General features: G+C 40.4%; 1 protein-coding gene across 1 annotated transcript; it reads right to left on the minus strand.

Annotated features, from left to right (window-relative positions):
• Window positions 1–3,622: 3,622 nt before the first annotated feature.
• On the minus strand, window positions 3,623–18,540 carry Atp6v1g3 (ATPase H+ transporting V1 subunit G3). Its single transcript, XM_050151653.1, has 3 exons — window positions 18,455–18,540; window positions 8,003–8,147; window positions 3,623–3,851 (listed from the first exon to the last, which is right to left on the minus strand). Exons 1-3 carry the CDS (start codon window positions 18,538–18,540, stop codon window positions 3,678–3,680), a joined length of 405 nt encoding a protein of 134 aa, XP_050007610.1. The 3' UTR covers window positions 3,623–3,677.
• Window positions 18,541–19,775: the final 1,235 nt, after the last annotated feature.

Below are 19,775 nucleotides of genomic sequence, written 5' to 3' on the forward strand. Positions count from 1 at the left end.
CAACCCTGTTATGGAACTACCATAATCACCTTCCTGAGTTCTCAATATGACCTCTTCTCATGCCCCTTTTGAAGGTTCCATGCTGTCTCAGATATCATTTCACCCACAATGCATTTGAAAACTCCAGATCCAGCACCAACTTTCTCATCTTCCTCCTGCTAAGCTTCTAAGCCAGTGGTTCATCAGTCCGTAAACCCACAGTGGATTTCCTGTTAGTGCAAGTGTCCCAATCTGTGTGTGAGGCCACTACACTTGTCATCTGAATCCTATGAGTCTCCCACCTCTGAAGAGTTCTATTTCTATGAAATTGCCTCTCTCTACTCTTCATGTCAAATAGGACCTTGAATTTCAACTCGTTTATGAATATGATTTAAGATTTCCCATCCCTGTGATAGTCATAACCAGGTCCACCCAGGTGTATCTGATACATGTCACCCTCACATGGAGGCACTATTTCTCTGATAATTTTGTACTTTCTTGGTTGTCCGTGACTGCTGTTCTCACCTTCCATGTTCTCTTGCTGAGGGTATATGGTTCTGAGTCACACATAGGCTGTGTTTTACTTGAAAACTGAGCAGCAGTCAAGACAGCCAACACACCCTGCCCTGTTTGGTAAAACTCAGTAAATAGCTATTGATTACCAACCAGGTGCTTATGGATCTTCTGGGTGCTTAATTCAGTTGATATGCGGCTTTGCTGAACTAGGCTGGGCTAGTCCTAGAATGACCTAGGATAAACTAAGGCTTTGGCTTTGCATACTCAACCAACAGTAGTCTACTACTTATTTCTCATTAGAGAACTGTAGTGGTGGCTAACCAATGACAGGTTTTGGCTCTTAAGTTTTTTTTGGAGGTGCAGTCTCACTATGTAATCTAAGCCTACTTCCCAGTCTTCCCCGGTTCTGACATTCCATACAGAAATCACCATCTGCCTAATTCTTGGCTTTGTGTGTGTTTGCTAATATGGAGGAAAATATTGTGATCTTCATATTTATCACCAGCTTGGCAAATAGTAGAGTTTTGTCTTCAGGTGTAGTGAAGATGAGCAAGAACTCAGGAGGGGCTCGTTTCCATTTTGTAGTGTGTGCACAAAAGATCCCGACAAGACTAGAGGAGAATTAAAATATGCTTAGGGGTATTCATTTCTCTCTGAAGAACTGTGTGAACAGAAAAGTCTTTTTAAGATAAGTACACGCTCAAAAGTGAGGCTTTTTGCTGCGACTGGAAAGGCTTTCAGCAAAGTGGGTTATCTCTGAGATATATGAAATCTTTCATATGCAAATAAAGTAAAACTTGGCCGCTGTACCATCTGTGAGAATGTGAGAGTTCTGGGAAATGAGTCATTCAGTAACAGAGATATGAAACTGTTTTTGAATATAAAAATATGTGAGCTACTTAAGAGTCCAGGATGCTGGGGTTAGCACTTCTGGCAGTAGAGTATCTCAGATTGACAGGGGGCGTCGAGAAATTAGCAAACACTACAAGTAGTGAAAGCTGCATGAAGTTAATATCACTTAAAAAAAACAGTATAGCTTCATAATTGGAATCAAATAGTAAAGTTCTTCGGAGAGATTGGTAGTTCTGCATAATTCTCTCGGCTGGAAAAACCTTGGGTATGGGGACAGTGGGCGGCTTGCCTGTGGGACTTGTGGAGCAACAGGCACACACAGTACAGACACAGCTTGCCAACAGCCTGTTCTCATCTCTTCCTTTTCCATGGGACACTGTCTCACTCGTGAGAAAATCGTGTGCACACGTGGATGTGCTCCTAACGTGCTTAGGTCTCAAACAAGCTTGTGCAGGCTCAGAAATTTGTTAGCTTGTGTTTAGAATAGTGTGCTTAAGCATCCACATGGAGAGAATCAATTTTTTGGTTTTCATGAGATGAGACAGAAAACTAAATCTCACCATGTAAGGCAAGCCACAATCTATGTTCAGTGGTGTTCACTTCATGGCTTTTCAAAGGGGCAGCTCTCCTCACTTCATATATCTACCCCGCTCTCTCTCTCCTCCCTCCCCACCTCCATAATTGGGGCCTCCAAATCTGAGGTGAAAAAGAAATTCCCCAACATGGAGACAATGGAGACAGCTTCTTTGAAATGTTTTGGACTTTTCTGTTTATTAAAGAATAAGTTATTTTTTTTTCTTATAATGGAAAAATCTATCACATAAAGCCTAGAAACGAACTGGATTGGTTTTCCTTATTCATAAAGTTGGAAAAGTAAGGAATGACATGGAATTTCAATTTCTTCCTGCTCATCAAACTTGAATATAAAGTTGAATGTTTCTGAGATCTAAAATGTGTAAAATGATAATAAGGTTTACTAACGTCTGGTTGCACTGGAATGAAAACTTGTCTACATATAGTATTTGAGGATCCAGTGCTAGTGAAAGTAATGCTGCATGTCTTAATTCCAGGACTCAGAAGGCAAACCAGGTTTACAGAGCTACAGGGAGAACTTGTCTAAAATCAAAAGCAAAATGTAGTACTTCCAGCATCCAATATCCTCAGTGGTGTGTATTCAGAAGCCTTCCTGGGAGGGAGCTTTGCAGCAGGTGAAGGGACTGGACCCAGGTGTCACAATTCTAGGGTGATGTCCTGGTGCCGTCTTTTCCCAGGCAACTTATAAAATTCTGAGGCTCTAATGGCTATTATGAGAAGGGAATTACCACTTCCTCTACACCTAGAACTAAGGTAACTTATACATTGAACTGACAAAGTACCCAGCTCTCAGGGATTCAGCTCATTTAATACAGAGATCACGACAAGGGCATACTAATTCATTATGTTCAAGGTTCACTTCTTTACAAACTAAAAAATTTGTCCAGGTATCTATCTATCTATCTATCTATCTATCTATCTATCTATCTATCTATCTATCTATCTATCTATTATGTATACAATATTTTGTCTGTGTGTGTGTCTGCAGGCCAGAAGCGGGCACCAGACCTCATTACAGATGGTTGTGAGCCACCATGTGGTTGCCGGGAATTGAACTCAGGACCTTTTGGAAGAGTAGGCAATGCTCTTAACCACTGAGCCATCTCTCCAGCCCCTTGTCCAGGTATCTTATACTATCATATTATCAAGTTTTCAGATTTTTTTTTCAAAAATGTGCTTAAAAGAGAATAACATTATGGTGCTTGTAGTTAGGTAAATATAACAATGATGGAATCCATTTCTTCTAAGGCAACCTGTAACATTATTTCTTTCTGTCTCTGTTCCCACAAAGATCTTAGAAATGGTTTTTTTGAACTAATAATGAGATCTTACGGTTTTTCTCATTGACTGATTAATTAAAGTCTTGGCATATTTATTTTAGATGTCTATAAGGATCACAATTATGTTCTCCTTTTAAAAATCAATAATAGACCATCTCCTAAGCCAACGAAAAGAAGTGTGAAAATACACCTTAAGAAGGCTGTGGTGATTGTTCTCTGCTCAAGTGTCAAAAATCAAGTTCCTCCCTTTTTTAACTTGCTTCATATTAAATGCCAGGCACACCTACTGCCAAGAGAGACGACACAGTGATATTTGTTCTTTAATTCAGTGCCATTCATGAGACATGTGACATGAAAGTTTGTTGGTGTCCAGTAAGCTTCAGGTGCACAATTCCCATCCCTTCATAGTGAGAGAATGCGTCCTCCCCACTATCTGCTTGGACGCATGAAGAGCGTTCAGTCGGTGGCTCTGTAGTTCACGTGAACTTCTGCTTGCAGGCTGCACACCATGCTCAGCAACTGATTCATCACATTCTCCATACATGCGTTGTAGCTCCTGTTCAACTCTTTTATCTTCTCTAGTGTTTGCTCTTCTATTTCATCTGATAGGTGGCTCTGAGAGCCCATTATCTATGAGAGCAGAAGATGAGATGTATTTTACCATATGTCGGATGAAAATAGTTGAATTATTTTATAAATGCCATCATATTTTTAATGGTTGTTCTACGGTGTGTGTGTGTGTGTGTGTGTGTGTGTGTGTGTGTGTGTGTGTGAGAGAGAGAGAGAGAGAGAGAGAGAGAGAGAGAGAGAGAGAATTCTTTCTTCTGGGAACAGACAAGATTACGAAGACCCTGGTTATGGAGGATGAACATCCCTAAAAACATAGTGGGCTCCGTCCACAGACTGCATTCAGGTTTCTAATCTTTATTATGCATTGCAATGCTTTTTACATCAAATTGAAAGCATTTGCAATAATTTCCATTATTTAATTCTCTGTTATTTAATTTTCTGAATTCTAATCCTTGAAAGTAGAGTAGAAAGATAGCATTAAACCCATGTTTCCCTGATTTTACAGAGCAAAAAATTATATTTTTTAAGGAAGATGTAGACAAAACATGTTGCCTAAGGTAATTCACATGTATATATCTATGAAATATGTAGAATATCAGGTATAAAATTGAAAATTTTAGCATGAACTGGTTTATTTCAGGTTAAAATATGCTTGTTTATTTAGTCACCTTTCAATTTTAGACACACTGAAATATTATTGATTGCTATTTATGTAGCAATGCTTCCTTTCATCTTTCATTTCCCACATCCTGTTAGCATCATCAAGTCATTATTTATCTGAAATATAATGTAACAAAGAACAGGGTCAATGTAAAGGAAGGGTGCAGCGAAACACTGGAAGAATCATTCTTTCCTGAAAGTTAACGGTTCGCTCATAATTCATCTCTCTAAGCTCGGCCTCTCATCCTTCTCTTCCTCTTCTTCTTACTCCTCTACTTCCTTATCTCCCTCCTCTTCTTTTTGGGGATGGCTCTCATGTGACCCACATTTGCCTCAAACTCACCCCGTTGCTGATAATGACCTTGACCTCTTTGCCCTCTGACCTCCTCCTCTTTAGAGCTGGAATTACAGCCCCTGCATCACTATGCTCCACCTGTGGGTTCTGTGGATTCAACACAGGGCTGCATGCATATGATGTAGACACTCTAACAACTAAGCTACACCCCTACTTGATCCTTCCTAAACATGGATCCATTTAGGATCGCTAATGAGGGTTTCTGCCTCTTTTCTGTTTTAGAAGCTGTGCATTTGATGCAACCCCAGGTATCCATCAGTGACTTCTGTTGTAGAGTTCTTAGGTCACTTTGACTCTAGAGTCTAGAACCTTTCTGGTTCCTATGCTTGACATGAAAACACAACCTCAGATGTTGGGTTCAACTTCTTCTCTGTTTATATTCTAGACACCAGGAGAATAAATAAAATCGAAGCACGTGGTTTTGAGAAGCTACAGCTCCTGAGAACCAAGACAACCTTACCTAAAAGGGATGAGGATAACAGAGTGTGTAAAAAGTACATGTGCACAGAGTCAATTCCATGCTTAAAAATATTTGAGAACTACTTACCAGAACAGTTCCACAACATGCATATTTTAAATTCTAAATCCAGTGTGGGAGTCCAAAAAATGAAACAAAGATTTAATTAAAAGTCTTATGTGGTAAAAAAAAAATTGAAAGGAAAATACTTTTCAAAATATTGCCTATGCTCAGTACATATTACTCAAGTGAGAGCCTCCCCAGGTATTGCAAATAACTCAGTTCCCTTGTTCTGGAGCTCACATTGCCCAAAGCCTGAGCATTTGGGGCATTTTATAAAAACGGAAGTTGGTCATTCCATAGCATGCCTTGATACATGTAGGCTAAGAGTGTTGTTACTGACCTTCAGTGTGCCCATTTTCAGACCTTTCTGATAGCCTTGCATTGATGCTGGTGTTAAGAGTGTTCAACGCTTGATACTTTCCTCTGTAATTTAAATATTCCAGGTGAAGGGGTAGAACAAGGTGCTGACCCCAGGGGACCATGCCAAGGAAGATCTGCAACGATGGGTTTCTACAATGCTTGACGTAGCACAGGCTCTCGCTACTTCCATACGTGCGCCTTTGATCACTGGACTGTAAACTGGCTTGGGTGATGAGGAGTTTTGATTATTGTCCAAAGCAGAGAGCAGACTTCCAGTCGGGGTTACATGGAATTGACTCCTTCCCAGGAAAAGAGACTCAACGAGCTTCAAAGCAAGCACTTTCTAAACTTATAGTCAGTTTTGTTTTTACTTAACAATGAGATGTAGCGGTCATTTGGGGAGCACCTACAGAAGACAGCCAAAGCTGGCTGTAGTTGACGAAGGCCATCCTCTGTTCTAGTGTGTCATTCTTATGACGGGCTTAGTTAGCAAGGATAAGGACACAGGGAAATGCTTACTGATTTGTTAGTTCAGTGAGGGTCTATTGAATATCCACTATGGAGCAGTAGTGGGAAATCAAGGGAAGCAAAAGAACACAACAAAGAATCCACAATTTCTTAGACTTATGGTTGAGAAAGAATGGTGGACAACCACAATAAATGCAAATATATACTATATCATACAGTGATGAATGCTATGCAAAAAATCAAAGAAAATTTGTTTTACTTTATTTTTAAAAGAGTTTTTTAGATTGAGTGTATGAAAAAAAGGCCAACATTGACCATGGATAAAGAAAGATGGGAATGCCAAAACTGAAGAGGGCTACGAAGCCCAAGAATGGAATGAATGAAGCCCCTGCATAATTGGGGTTCTTTGTTTCCCTGGGAAGAAAAAAGTCAGGACAATTAGAAAAGAAAAGTTTAAAAATGTACAGAGAATATAAGAACCAACCACGAGGGCTATATTTACATGTGTGGTTAAGAAAGAATTTAGAATTTTGGTTTCTAAACACTGATAGGAAAAATTAATTTTTCTGACTGATCCACTGTATGCAAAGATGTACACGTGTGCGCGCATGCGTGTGTGCGTGTGCTGAGAATTGAGCTCAGGGCCTAACTCCTGCTAGGAAAACACTCTAAGAATATAGCTGAGTATATTCTTAGACTAACAAGGAAAATTATTTGAACAAAAAACTTATTGAGGAAAGATTTTTAAAATTTTGACCACTGTGTTCAATTTTTGAATCTCTGTGAGTTTTTATGTATTTCTCATTTTTTAAAAAATAGCTGTAAGTGAATTTTAAACTTTTGTGCTTCATTTTGCAGTGGCAGCCTTCTGAATAATATTATATTTATATTTTAATGGGGCAAAGTGTATTACATAAACTCAGCTTTGATAAATAGAGCTTAATGCTTTTTTTTAGACCTATTTGCAACATGACATGGTGGCCTTTCTGAAAATATCATGCTCTTATTTTTTATTATTTTGTTGTTATTTACTTATTTGCGTATGTGCATATACATGCAGAGGCCAGAACAACGTGTTGGATCTCCTGGAGCTGAAGTTGCCAGTGGTTTGAACTGCCAGATATGAATGCTGGGAATTGAAGCCAGGCCCTCTGGAAGGGCAGGAAGAGTCTTGAATATTGAGCCATCTCTCCAGTCCCATCACGTACTTACCTTTTACTACAAACTTCATACACTTAAAAAAACAACAGCATATTTTAAAGCTAGGCTTTTTTTGTATTTAAATGAAAAATCGCTGAATTATTGCATCTGCTTGCAAGGAATAATGAGAAAATCCCAGGGGCTTTCTTAGCTTTTGAAACAGGGTCAGGATACCATGAGCTCCAGCCTCTTACTTCCATCTCCTGAGACCGGAATTAACCAGTTGTGTGCTGCACCAGAGAGCTAGGGGGGGTATTTACATGTATCTGCTGAAGGAGAGCTGACCTAACAAATTCATTCTGCATCTTAGCCTGAACATCAGTCACAGACCCTGTTATTTAAAATCAATCCACAAAACATGCATTCCTGCGGTAAGAATACTTCAACTGATCCTTCCAGATGTCTATTTGATGATATGGACGTGAATACCCACTAAACATTAGACAAGCCAAGTGGCCTTCTTATATGTCAAAAAATGCATGAAAGAGAAATTACTAACTCATTTGTTTAAGATTTGCTTCTATGTTCAACCTCGGCTAGACTGTGTCCACTTAATCCCTGCAGATTGTTCTAGTCTTCTGCCTCAATCCTTACATGCAGGAACCCCTGATCCAAGCACCGGGAAGTCAGCGATGGCGGCTTGCTCACCTTGGACTGCTTCAGGTGGAACTCCTTCTCCATCTGCAGTCTGTACTGGTCAGTCTCGGCCACAGCTTCTTCCTTAGCTTGCTTCAGTCGCCTCCCTTTCCCTGAGAATTCACAGCAGCAGAAACAACAGATTTCTTTTTTACCACTTACAGCATTGCAAATGATTGAAAAACACTTTTTTTCTTTTGATACAAGGTCTCACTATGTAGTCCTACCTGGCCTGGGACTTACTTTGTAGACCAGAATGGCCTCAAACTCACAGAGATCTGCCTTCCTCTGCCACCTGAGTGTTGGGATTACAGATGTGCACCACCACCCCAGAAGCATTCAGCTAAGAGCTAGCACTGCTCTTGTAGGGCAACGCCCAGCTACCATCTCTAGTGGCTCAGAACCGCCTGTAACTCCGTGAGTGTGCACATCATGTGCACAGGCATACACACATTAATGCATTGTAAAAATAATAAAAATAAATATTTGGGCTGGAGATATAGCTTAACTATTAAATGTAATTTATCTTCTAAAGAATACTAATTTTGCTCCCAGCAAATGACTTTCATTTTAAAGCACATTGATGCATTCCTGCTCATACACACATACATATATATCCCATATTTATATACTCCCCCATATATATTTCTACTATGTCCAACCTCATTAAAATAATATTCAATTTTTTTTCTTTTCTTTCCGTCAATTGGGTCCTTTAGAGCAACATGTAACAACTTTCTTTCACACTTAGATGTCACTTACATGTTAAAATAAATTATCTACCCATAGACTCACAGTAGTCTCAGTCAGGGAACAGCTTTCGGCTGCCACTTACTCAAAAAAGACATGATTTGGTCCGATTTTTCTGTCCTGACTGGTTGCCAGGCATCCTTCAGTCCACACCAACTGGATTCTATTTAGTGCTGGCAGACCTCCAAAATCGCTGCAGACTGCAGCTCAGACTCTATCAAATGACTTTCAATTTTTAAGGCATTTTATTGGGATTTTTTTCCTTTCCCATTTGCTGCTCTAGAATGTCTGATTAAGCCCCACAACACATCAAAGTAGCTTTTCTTATAGTAGCTTTCTCTGAGAGGGACTTGAAAGAGGCTGTAAAACCAATTGTTTTTAATGGTTGGGAGATTTAGCTAAGTACCCCCTTTCTTTTTATTAAGAGCAAAGGTGTAAGCCTTAAGCCACAAGACAAGGTAAGATGAAAGTCTTAAACAAACACAACGCTCGGGATCATTAGTCAAGCACAAGAGGTATTGAGGACAGTCTGATCATAGTGGTTGCTCCCCAGCCTCCACTTGCTAGGGGAGAGGCACGAATACTCTATAGCATTGAAACTTTAAAGATAAACTCTTAACCTTATTATTTCTTCTCCTGCAATCTATTGCCATTCACTGTCATTTAAGGCACTGTATTCTTGGCTTGTTTGAACTGTTTATGTTCTGATCAAGTCTCAAGTTTAAGCTACAAATTTTGTTAAGTGTGAAACTGTACAGAGTTCGAACTAGATAAGTAATTCTCACCAAGTAGCAAGAAGGGATTTAAAGCATTTTAAATTATCAATATTACTATTGTTACTCGTGTGTGCATGTGTGTACGTGTGTGTACGTAGGTGGATATGACAGTGTGTGCTCATGCCAAGACATGTGTGGACATCAGAAGACCACTCACTCTGCAGAGTGCGTTCTTTTCTTACATCTTTCTGTGGGCTCAAACTCAAATCCAGTCCTCCATGTAAGAGCCTTTACCTCTTGAATCACCTCACTGGAACAACAAGCAGAAAATGTCTTGATATAAACATTTATCTGTCACCTGTATCTTTGTAGCATTTGTGCCAGGTGCAGATTGCTTCTAAATTTCTCTCCTGGCTGGGCACGAGTTGTTTCAGTAGTCACTGAAAATGTGTTTAGGATAAAGACAGATTCAGTTGGGTGGGACTAGGTAACGCTTGTTCAGAATAATGATTAGCTTTATATTCGCTTTCTTGAAAGACAAAGTCTGATGGAATCTACCACTGTCATGATGCTTTAAAGCTTAATGCAACACTAACAGTAAGGCTTTCCTTCTGCCTATGTACTTAATGCTTGCTGCCAATTGTATACTCGGATGCTTCAGGACTTTGTGGCTCTATGTATTTCCTGGCAATAAACACACCCTATTCACAGAGGTTCTCTTGTCACATCTTGTCATTAACATCAAGACAAAAACACAAAATACCTTGGTATTTTCTTAGTGATAATGACTTGTATACATAGTCACCTCACAAAATGAATGGGGTAAAACATCTTTTTCCCCCACCTTAATCCCATAAAAAAAGACTTATTTCAAAGTTATGACTCTAGTACATTTTTTTTAAAAAAAATATATATAACAAAAGGAAAGGCTGTGTGTGCCCTACCCCTGAGCAGAATCCAGCACTGCCTAAGAGGTTCCACCACACAGTGACAAGCTTGGAGCCTGTCTGTGATTCCTCTGTCATGGCACCAGTCACCTGCTGGTTCTCATTCAATTACAGAGGAGAGCCGCGGGAAATCACTGCTGGCACAGCAATTTTCCGGGTAGACTCAGCAGCTGCCGCTGTGTGAGAGCCTGCACATGCTATTCCTGATTTAACCCAGTGGAAGAAATGGAAGCCTAAAGCCGGTGGTTTCGTTGGAGGTGAAGCGAAATGCGTGCATCAAATCCACTCATATTAACTTCTAGCTCACGGCTCTCTGTGCTTGGGAAGAGTGCCAACATCTGAAAATATGCCGATTTCTTAAGCATTAAAACAAAGTTACTGCGAACCAAAAGAAATTCATATCGGTGTATATTCCCAATATATTCTGTGTCAACCATAGGGGTGACTACATGGGATAATCTGGATTTTTATATAACACTTGATTTTATGCACTCATAGTACTTATAAGGTTATGTGGACTTATAAAGCCAAGAGTTCTGGTTTTGGGTTTAGAAAATGTATTCATTGTATTCATCACGATTTTAAGTAATATTTAAAAGGATACTACAGAGTAGTTCCAGAAGGGATGGATATCCTTTAGTCTCCCATTATTTGTTCAATGATTTTTGACTACCTCCTCTATAAATAGGCAGAAAGCCAGACACAGAGAACGACCAAGTGCATATCACATGTAGTCCTTGCCTGGAAAAGGTGGTATTAATTCAAGATAGTCTGAAAATATGTACATCCTGCCCCAGCTTCCAAGAAGAGCATTCTTAAATAATATACAAGATCCTACTAGGAAAAATAATAACACATAGACACTATTTTTATCTGCTCTGCAAACATTGAAAAATCAGATTTTAAGAGCGAAACTTCTAACCTTCAGCTTATGGAACATAGGGACTTATCCCTAACCTCAGTCCATCATCCTGTATCTTTAGGCTCACATGAATCAGTCAGGGGTCTAAAAAGACAGCTCCATCATGGGCTACAAGAAGATTGTTGGGAGAGCTTCAGAATAACTGTGGCGGGACCCTGGGCAGCTGTAAGGATGGACAGGCAGTTGGGAACTGGAAATATGGGAGTTGGAAAAGAACAAAAGGGCAGTTCTAAGATAATTTGAGAGACATTGTAAATAACATCACCTGAATAAAGTCAGCCAATTTTACATGTATGACCAGCTATGCAGACATACCTGGTCTGCATTTAATCGATCATTACTTAGAGGTCGTCTGTAATGCTCTTTTCTGAAGCAGAAAAGGGAGGTAGAAGTATTTGGAGTGATCTTCTGATGTTTGGGGAAAGAATAAAAAAGAATTAACCTGGGCTAGTTAAAAGTGGTTTGGGGTAGAAGATGGAAGGCAATGCTGAGAGGCAGACGCCTTAGTGGCAGGCCTAGGGCGGGCCTAGGGCAGGCCAACGGACTGTGTGTCCTCTGATCCAAATAAGAACGGAAGGCACCAAGCCAACTCTCTGTTGCTGGTACTGTTATTTTCTGTAAGCGGAAAATTGGGGTTTCTTTTTATCAGCTTAGCAAGAAATAAGAATTACATAGTGAATATCATACAAAAGACAGCACAAAAAAATTGAAACTATGAGCCAGTCACTTAGAATTTCTGAGTCTCTGTTCTCATCTAGACAGAAGTAATCATCTACTACATAGAGCCATCTTGGATGTTAGCAAATAATATTAAGCAAGTGCTAAGCAAAATGCAGCAGTGTAATGGTTCTGACTACTTTTAGTAAGACACACTGATGTGAGGACAGGTCCTGGGATGTCACAGGGAGCCTTCTGAAGGTGTCCCTGAGGATATCCAAGGACTGATACTCAGAATATAGTTGGACAGCAAAGTCTGCATCTCGGGAGGAAAGAGTAGAAGGGGAGAAGATTTGCATGTCAGTCATACCCGTGTTTGTATGTGCTAGTTGAGGCAATGATATTCGGGCTGAAATCAAAGGAGAGTATATGGGGTGAAGAGAGGGCTATGTTTTTTTTTGTTTTTTTTTTTTTTTTTTTTTTTTTTTTTTTTTTTTTTTTTTTTTTTTTGAGACTGTGTTTCTCTGTAGCTTTGGAACCCGTCCTGTAGCTCTTGTAGACCAGGCTGGATTCAGACTCACAGAGGTCTATCTACCTCAGCCTCCCGGGTTCTGGGATTAAAGGTGTGCACCACCACCACCTGGCTAGGGCTATGGTTTTAACATGGGGAAATACCAACATTTAATCTTCAAATCATGGCATATGGTAGATAAGTAAGGAAAAAGAAAAGAGAGAGAAGGATAGGACTAACAGTGTACACACTGTAGGGAATTGGAGTGAGTCACCCGGTCAAATGGTGTGGCTGAATATCTAGGGTGTCATGCACTAGTCTAGATCTCCAGGTAAAGCATTGGTAGGTCACAAACCTTGTTGTCAGTCTGTGTTCCAAAGGCAACCCAGAAGACAGAGAGTAGGCAATATGTCACATAACGTGACAGCGCTGTTGAGCACATGGAGAATAAAGGAACCTAAGGGTAGAGAGAAATTGTGACAGGTTGCGGTTAATATAGACGAGGTTTCGTGGATGAAATGGCAAGCGAGCATAGGAATAAGACAAGTGGTCCCACAGTTTTTCCACAAGGAAAAGCCTCATCCCTGTAGAAGGGACACCAGCACAATGAGGCCTGAGGTAGGTATGTAGGAAGTATGGTGTGCTAAGGAAGAGTTATTCTACCTAGAAAAACATTCTTGGTTTGGGGGCCTCATTAATATGATAATAAACCCTTCTTGCTTTAAAGGATGTTATTATTTTTCACGATTGTTAAAAAAACAATGAAAAATAAACAAGTCCCTAAGAAGAGAAACAAAACAAAGAACACCATCTTTGGTGACCATGATCGTACCAAGGCTGCATCTGATTCTTTCCGTTAGCATCTATGGTCCTCGATGTCTCAATGTACTGTTCTTTTGGTTGTATTTTCCGCTTTAAAATTATTAAGTGCATAAATATTGGATTAAATATAAGCAAATGCTGTGACTAGATACAAATGTTCTGTAGCTTTATATGACCCACTCAGAGCTGGGAGAGCACAATACACTCAACAAATACTCTGTTACTCAGTGGACTATAAAGCAAGGAGCCATATTTACAGGCCTGCAAAGTATAGAAGACGGGGCCATGAAATTTTATAAAAGGTTTTTATTTTATTTTATTAAAAGTCGTGTAATCATAAACCAAAATACCTAGCTGCAGAGTGAAGATTTTATTTAAAAAAAGGGAGCTTGTTCAAATAACCTGATTCTCTTCAGATTTGGAAACAAATGAGTGATTTGTTGCCTTCCAAGCACAGACAGGTGACAGACCCACAAGAACAACCCCGAAGAACTGTGTGAGCTGATGTTGGCTAAGGCGAAAGCAGGGCTGTTTCCTGAGTACGGTTTTCATCAAAATGATTCAGTGGTAAACGCAGAGGACAGAAGATCCTGCTCATGAAGATCAGCACCTTGGTGCTCTTTGCAAGGCAATCCCGCTTACTCTTTGGAGGAATAAGAATGCAATATCAGCTCACTTTTTCTGGCACAGTGACTCAGGACCACGTCATGAGGTGGTATTGTTCACGGAACTATTCTGAGACAGAGGAAGTGGGCACAGTCAGGTGAGTGGGTGACCTGCTGGGGGCTATGAAGACATTCAGAAGCAGAAGTTGTTTGTATTTGTAACAGGCGGGGCAGCTCCAGGAAAAAAGGACTGAGCTTGGTAGAGAGCCAGGGGGTGTGTCCTTTACTCATTCTAACCGTCTGTAGCTCCAGGGAAGTTTTCAACTTCTTGCTTGTTCAGTATTTCTCATATCCCGATGTGAATATTTAAATTATCATAGTTTTTGGTGTGCATCCTATGATGCAGTTTATACTTTTAACGGAGAACATCACCCATTCTCTCTAGCTTAAAAAGAAGGTGACTGAAGTGTTTGTTATGCTATAAGATGGTTTAAACATACAGGCTCTTTGTATGATGTTGAGCTTCACACATGCGAACATTTCAAAAGAACAATCCCCACATGCAACTCTGGAGATTCTCATTTGCAAGAGAGAAAACCTCACCAAACACCATGTAGTTCAGAGAAGAACAAGTCTCCTGCACTCATGTCAATGCTGATACCTTGAGTTTCTAATTTAATTCTGAGCAAAGCAAGCCTCAGCTCAGTGCCCAGATCTGGACTTCCTGGGCAAATCGATGATGTCCCCTTGTCAAAAGGTAGCTTGTCTTGGAGCAACATACTGCTTCTGTTTTGATTAATGAAGAACATACAGAGAGAATGCTGACTCCACGTACGACAAAGTACAGTAAGCATGTCAGTCCCCTGAGGAGCGCCATGATGATTCGCAGTTGTGAAGGTGTGTGTGTGGGGGGTCTTACTGTGGAAATATTACTTTAAGGTGTGTTACTTTTGTTGATGTTGCGTTTGATTAACTCTGTGAAGCTGTGATACTGTGTCTGTCTCGACCACCTGACGATCTACTCAAGATCTGAATGGCCAATAGCGAGGCAGGAGAAAGGACAGGCGGGGCTGGCAGGCAGAGAAAATACTGGGAGGAGAAAATTGGGAGAAGGGGTTTGGAGAAGGAGCAGAGAAGGAGGAGGGCATTAGGTGCCAGCCATCCAGCTGCACAGCAATCTATGGAGTAAGAGTAAGATTCACAGAAGTAAAAGAAAAGGAAGAGCCCAGAGCCAAAAGGTAGACAGGATAATTTAAATTAAGAAAAGTTGGCAAGAAACAAGCTAAGCCAACGTCATGGTTATAACTAAGAATAAGCCTCCGTGTGTGTTTCATTGGGAGCTGGGTGGCGGGCTCCTCAAAAGAGTCCGAAGAACATAATCACATCATATTATCACTACACCTTATGACTGGGTGTTAAGAACAGTAATACCATATATTTAGTCTATAGTCACACACAGAATTTTCTTCTTCAAATATTTTGGTTACTAGTCAGATTATAGAGACAAATTTAGCCTTACAATGTCTATTATTTTTAACGACTGAAGCTCAGAGCTGCAAAATAATTTCTATGAAGAAACACGGATGTTTTGCTCGAGTGGATGGGTTTTCTTCTCTGTTGCCTCATAACCAGGCTTTTCCACCTACTCTGCAGCCCCACCTGCTCTCCTCAGACCATCTCTGGTCACCAGTGAGGGCCTTGAGAGCTGGCTGCTACAGGTCTCACCAACTTTGGGAGAATCCCTGCTGGTGCATTGTTTCCACAGTCCTTTATCTGTCCCCCTCCAAGTGTTCATGCATTCTATTAAGTAACAGCTCTGATTGGATCTCAGGCAGCCCTCCTTAATGGACTAGGTAAGATTTTTCCAGTATAACATATACACACCACCACCTCTTTGCTCTTGGGTTTTCCTAAAACAGCAAACTATGCTAATTACTTTTCTTTGTAGGAGGGTCTGTATTTCTTACTCCCCCCTCCCTCCCTCCTTCCCTCTCTCGTCTCTGTTACAGTCTTGTAAGTGGTTACTCACCCACCTCACTGATGTAACTTCCCGAGATTATGGCTTTCGAATAAATGGATTTAAGAAACAGAAGGTGATCTATTATTACCCTTACTCCGAATTTCTATTCTTCCTATAGATCACATTTTCAGGTGAACAATTTTATGAAAACAAAAGAAGTCTATGCGTTTGTTAATATGGTGGCTATATGTGTCTGTTGATCCTTTGCCTCTTTGGAATCGGCATTCACTTAGCATTTAGCTCACCAAGCCATTCAATAAGGAAGAATGCAAGTCTACTCATGAGCCTACATCAGCAGGGCTTAGAACTAGTGAGCACCACAAACACTCTCAGCCAACTGGAGGGGTTGAGAGGAGGGTCAACATACCAAGTGTATAAAGTGGCATTTCTCTTTGCCACAGATCACATAAAAACTGTGTAAGGTGGGTATTGCTGTCCAGAAACTGCCACCTGTTGACAGAGAGAGGGAAAACCATGTTGGGTGCAAACTGAGCCCAGGCCTCTTCCAGACACAAAGAGGACACACTGACACGCCTTGCAAATCTTAGCTCACCAGTGCTGAGGGCAAGAACGTTTTTCAAATGTTTTAAAAATTGAACTATTTACTATTATAGGCTGATTAGTTCATTATTATTAACTATTAGTTGATTATTGGCTCAGATATTCATGAGCTAAGAGATAGTATATAAAATAAATTTGTGTATACACACACATACACAGAGATATACAAAGCTGTCAGGTAATAAAATGGCTGTTTGGAGCACAGATAATAAAATATCTATTTTAATATGATTTCTGAGAAGTAGTTACCCAAGGTCAGCATGTTCACTGTGGAAAGAGAAGGAAGTTGGGCTTTATCTATCCTCATTATGAACTCAAAAGCACAATGCCCTCAGTGGCGCTCACCCATCAGCAACTTGCATAATTAGTGACATTTCTTCTTTAAACACTTTTAATAGAGAGTGAGGTGGCTAGATTTATTGGAATCACAGAAAAATATTGGTCAGGCATGTGTCCAGTACATCCTTGAAGCATAAACAACATAACCTTTGTATCTTATAATATTTTGATTTTCTAAATGTTTTAAATGTGAGTAGAGTAATTTGAATTCAGGACATGCGAATTTTCTAGACTGCTTAACTTGGTAGGTTCCAGACCGTTTGGCTTTCTGCAGAATTACTGCATTCGTGCCCTCTTGTGCTTGCAAGCATGGTTTTGTCATAGGAGGATGTAGAGATGTCAGCAATGGTTTCACAGCACTTCCTCCTTCCCTGCCTTTGCTGTCATCCCCACTAGAGTCTTCACTTCAGTGGTTAGGGGTCACATGGGTGAGTGTTCAGAAACCAGTTCACCCTAAAGACGGGAAATGTCTTTACTGCCACTGTTCATATCGGAGGATCGAACCAACACTGCCTACCTGCTTCCTTTCTGTCTTCCAGAAAGTTCCATAAGCAACAGTTTAGAGACATAGTAGGTCCCTCCGCGTCGGATTTTGAAGCTATTTGCAGACACAGCAGAAAAATTCATGATGAAGATGAATGGCTCTTCAGATTGGTATACATTAGATAGCAAATGCCATTAGCTAAAATCCTGGAAAAACATAAATCTTGACTGAGGGAACCAGGGTTCAGGAAGTAGGTCTTGTAGAAAAATTATGCAGACTTTCAGTTCTGCATCATTTAGAGCTGTCTGCAGACTCGGACCCGAGCCAACCCTCGTCTGTGTGACCCTGAGTATGCTGTAAAATGCCACGTAGTGTCATCTCCTCTCTTTCCACAAAGATTGTTATGAAAGAGTAAACAAAATAAAGACAGCATGGCCGCTGACACTATATTCTCAATTTTTAAAATATTGAGCAAATCATATATCCTAATTTTTTTGCACTCATAAAATAGGAATAATGTTAATAACGCCTTATAGATACTGTGAAAGTCAATGAGAGGAGGAAGAAAACACGTTTATTGAAGACACTTACGTGCAACCACACAGATGTATGATTAAGATGTATGGTAAGAAGGAGAATAAAATAGAAACATAGTTAAAAATGTTAGGATGTAAAAGCTACCCAGAGAGGGAGAACAAGCTATTAAAATTTATCCCAATTTAATGAAACTGTAAATGGCTGGTAAGAAAGCATCGGTAATTTGCTCTGGTTACTGTCTAGTGATGAATGTGAACTGAAAGTTGCTTGTCTCTTAGTCATTTCCCAGTATTGTGCAAACTGAGGTTTGGGGGTGAGAGAAGATGCAGAGGCAGGGTTAAGTCCACATCCCTAACCTTATTAACCTGGAGTTGTACTCTTATAACACGGCCTTTCAAAAACATCCACACTAACAGAGTCCCATCCCTGGGTGGCAGTGTGGAACAGGTGGCTGGGTGGTCCCTGAGACTGTCTTAAGCTTTCATAGGGAAGTGGTGAAGTCGCACTTTAAATGCAGGTCTGCCTGAAAAAGAAGCCCACCGCCCTCTCCTTCATTCCTCTGTAGTTTCCAACCAACCCCTCACAGGGGACACTTACTCTTCTTTGCTTCCTCCAGCTTGTCCTTGGCCCTTTTCTCTGCCTGCAGGAGCTGTTGGATCCCCTGAGACTGGCTGGTCATGGTGCCTTGCTCCAAGGAAGGTGACTTCTGTGGAAGCTGGGATACACGGGCCCTTTTATCCTCTGATGGATTACCCCACAACTAGGCTTGTTTTGTCAACAGCAAACACTTAGCTGTCTGTTCCAAACTGGCCTGATTGGACCAGCGAGTTGTGTGCCAAGGTGAGCCCAAGGAGGAATCCAGAAAAACAAGGTAGTCACCCCAAGAAGTTGACAATTTATTTGGTCTCTGACTTCATCTCTGTATAAATAAGGTAACTCTATTGGGTTGTTCGGTTTACTTACAAAGAAATGGGAGAGACATTTTTCGGTATGCTAGCCCATCATATACCCACAAATACTGAGTCGCTGCTGAAATACCTTTCAGGCTACAACCTTCCCCCCATTACTTGTGTCTGTAATACTTGCCTCAGGCCTTTATCTGTCTCTGTTTGAGGAAAACAAATTTTCCTTCTTTGAAAAAGGAAAAATTTCTGGCTTTGTTGGGGGAGCTCTATTCTCCTCCTGTCCAAGGCCTCAGGTGACAGGAAAGAAAGAGCAAATGGGGCATATTGTGTTGTTCTCTTGCAATGCTTTGTTGCAGTTCAGGGTGATCTTACTACAGTGTCTAAACCAACAATAAGGGAAATTATACCACACACACTTGAGACTAATTTAAGCACTGCCTTTTCCATTACTTGGTGTCTATGTATGCCTATGGACAATGCACAATGGTGCCCTCATATTTCATCTGATTCTGTAAAGTAATGGACAAACGAGAAAGCCACTCATGGAAAAGAATGTAATATAATATTTGTATGTATCCCCTACTTTTATTGAAAAGGAGGGGTAAATTTCTTTTTAACTCATACTATGATCTACAGATTGGCTTTTTATGGCCTTTGGCTTCATAAGTAACACCTGGTCTGTCAGGGTCAATTTCTTTCACTAGGCTCCTGGGTTTGAAAACAAATTTAAAACAAGCTGAGAGGTAAACCTTTTAATGTTATTTTTTCATTATTGTTACATACATATCCAAATTATTGATTCTTTGGGAATTTTACAACATGTACCCCAGTCCCATTTACTTCCCAGTCACTCCATATCCACCCCTCACCCCTCTGCAGCATCCTTCCCAAAAGAGACCTCTCTCCCCCAATTAATTAAACAACAACAACAACAACAACAACAAACCAAACAAGAAAACCACTTTCTCCTTGTCTTTCCTGCCTTTCAACACTTCTTCATTGTCCTAGT

Source organism: Alexandromys fortis, unplaced genomic scaffold, assembly GCF_014885135.2.
Source record: "Alexandromys fortis isolate MF-2015 unplaced genomic scaffold, M_Fortis_MF-2015_v1.1 scaffold_71, whole genome shotgun sequence".
In the NCBI taxonomy this organism is placed as follows: Eukaryota; Metazoa; Chordata; class Mammalia; order Rodentia; family Cricetidae; genus Alexandromys; species Alexandromys fortis.